General features: G+C 46.8%; 1 protein-coding gene across 1 annotated transcript in view; it reads right to left on the reverse strand.

Moving 5' to 3' along the window:
• The window catches only part of LOC144521772 (nuclear factor of activated T-cells, cytoplasmic 3-like), a 36,373-nt gene that overhangs the window by 19,352 nt on the left and 14,521 nt on the right, over positions 1-2,500 (reverse strand). The window contains exon 4 of the mRNA XM_078256373.1: positions 2,464-2,500. This exon is cut by the window's right edge and continues 126 nt beyond it. Within this exon, the coding sequence (XP_078112499.1) occupies positions 2,464-2,500 (37 nt within the window). The remainder of the gene's footprint in view (positions 1-2,463) is intronic.

Below are 2,500 nucleotides of genomic sequence, written 5' to 3' on the forward strand. Positions count from 1 at the left end.
ACACACGACCACGACAGACGACCACGGAGCAGACCAGCCTGTCGTCCAGCTCGTAAAACAAGAGGTTGAAAACATGTGGAATCAGGCCGCCGTCTCCTGGGCCTCGGCCGTGTGGAAAGCAACAAACTTAAAATGAAAATTCCCAAACCGGCAAGTGTCAGCGACATCTTTGTTATTAAACGTCGCCAAGGTAACATGTGATCTGGTGAAGTGCTGTCCCAATCCCATTTCTACCTATCTGAGCCCATGTGGCCTCACACACTCAGTCACTTAGCACCTGAGATCAGTTTCACTCACAGAAACAGACAGCGGGTCAAGCTCGCTGTCCATCACTCGCATCTCCGTGGTAACGCCAGCCGCTGCTGAAGTCGGAGACAGACGCCGGCCGAGCGGACGTAGTCACGCCGCTTGCCAAACGACGTCAGATTATTTCAATGAAATGAGCTGGTTTGACCGTGGAGATGCAAGAAATATGCACCAGTCCAGAACACGGGACCTTCTTCCTGTGTTTACTTTCTTGCTCCCGCCCCCCAGACACATCCGACCAATAAGATACGATTGTATTAATCCCACACTCCGTCCCTCCGGAAAAACGTGATGTCATAATCCCCGCATTTTCGTCCCGTATATCTTAGCAGAAAGATGAAAAATGTTGCGTTTACTTCACACAAGAGCAGCCGTTTCCCCCTGCTGCCATGGGAACGTTATGAAGTGACGTCATTACGTGACGTGAACGTCATCGACAAGCTGTAACCCCGCGATGAAGCCACGATGACGCCGCCGTTTTTACAAGTTCATGGCATAAAACTGCATAAACATCCCGCGTATTCCATCACATTTTTTAAGAAAACGTGACGCATAATCAAGGATTTTAGCCCAAAACAATCACAAAAAAACTCTTTTCTGGAAGGACTGCACACTGGGGAAATTGTGGGATTAATAAATATATATAATATAATAATATATATATATATAATAAGCCTATCTTATCTCTTAAGAGGAGTGAAAGTTCTAGTGTGATTGTAATGACGCATTTTAGAACGCTTGGATTTTTCCAGGTGTGAAATCACTGTGAGATCACTGTGTAAAATAAACATGCTGCTCTGAGGTGAGGTTTGATCTTTCAGAGAGATCTACTTGATTTTCTGTTTCCTGTGTCAGCCCGCAGCTCTCACTCCGAGTTTTCTTTTTCATACGTTGCAGCAAAGAAAGTCATCTGGTTCAGCAGGGGCTGGAGAATGCGACCAGAATAGCGCTGCTGGTGTCCATTACACAGACACCCAGGAAACGCTCGTTCCTCGGGAGTATTTTAATCCAAACCACCATCTTTTTCCTAAATTTAAAAAAGGTACACTGTGTAGGAATTTCCTAGTCTCGTGAGAGCGTCCTGATCTGGCGAGCTCCAGTTTTCCACTCGCAGATCAGTCTGGCATCTTGAGAAAAAGGGTCTGACTGAAGAGAAAAAGTCTGGAGCCGTTTCTACTTCCTCTGAAGAGAAAAAGTCTGGAGCCGTTCGCCAAACGACCGACCAATCAGCGTTGGCTTGGAGGCGGGTTTAGGTGTGACGCAACGAGAAGCGACTGTTCGGTCTAAACAGCGTGGCGGCTTCCACGGATGAGATGAGCGTAGCTATCGCGCAAGTTTTATCAGAATTAGAAAGTATTCCTTCATTGAAAGAAGAGGAAAAAACGGCACTGGAGGCTTTTCTCGGAGGAAAAGATGTCTTCGCTCTTCTCCCGAGAGATACATCGTTGATCTGATTGGTTGATTTGGCCCGTCCATCACCAACATAGGTGGTGATAGACAGATGGTTTATCCAATCAGCTAACAGTATTTTCGCCCCTTCCCAAAAGTTCTCCGACGGAAAGTTCCCAGATGGAAATGCCGAGCAATCCATCTGGAGTCAGGTTAGGAATGTCAACCACGTAGCGGCGAAATTGTATTTTGCATTCAAACGAATAGTGCTCTCTAGCTCCTCGCTTTTTCAAACTACGGTAGCCGTTATGTACCAAGAAGCTATGACAACATGTCTTCCAAGTTTTGCTTTTTTTGGCGACGAGGATTCCTTCTCGTGTGGCTCGGCATAAGTCTGATCCTCCATTATGAACTAAAGGACAGCGACAAGCTCCTCTCACTGATCTCCTTCTCCGCTTCAGCTGGTTTCAGTCACGTGACGCTGGCTCTGAACGAAAACGCGTTGTGGATTAGCTAGACAGGTAGGCTAGTGCTCTATGTCCCTCTCAGAGATTAGAGTTTTTCTAAATGGCGGAGCGACATGGAAGCCTTCTTGGACTTGCCCGTCCAGTGTAAATACAGATAAGAAACCCTTCGCTTATGAGGATAAGTCCGATCTATTTTAGGTATATAATGATATATTGGTGAAGTAGATGCAAAGGCAGGGCGATGTAGACCAGAAAGGGGGAAATCCCACTCACCCCCCCCAACAAATCGCCCTCTGCTTACCTTGACGACAGGATGTCCTCCGGTAGGAGCCTTAATG

The sequence above is a fragment of the Sander vitreus genome, chromosome 8 (genome assembly GCF_031162955.1).
Source record: "Sander vitreus isolate 19-12246 chromosome 8, sanVit1, whole genome shotgun sequence".
In the NCBI taxonomy this organism is placed as follows: Eukaryota; Metazoa; Chordata; class Actinopteri; order Perciformes; family Percidae; genus Sander; species Sander vitreus.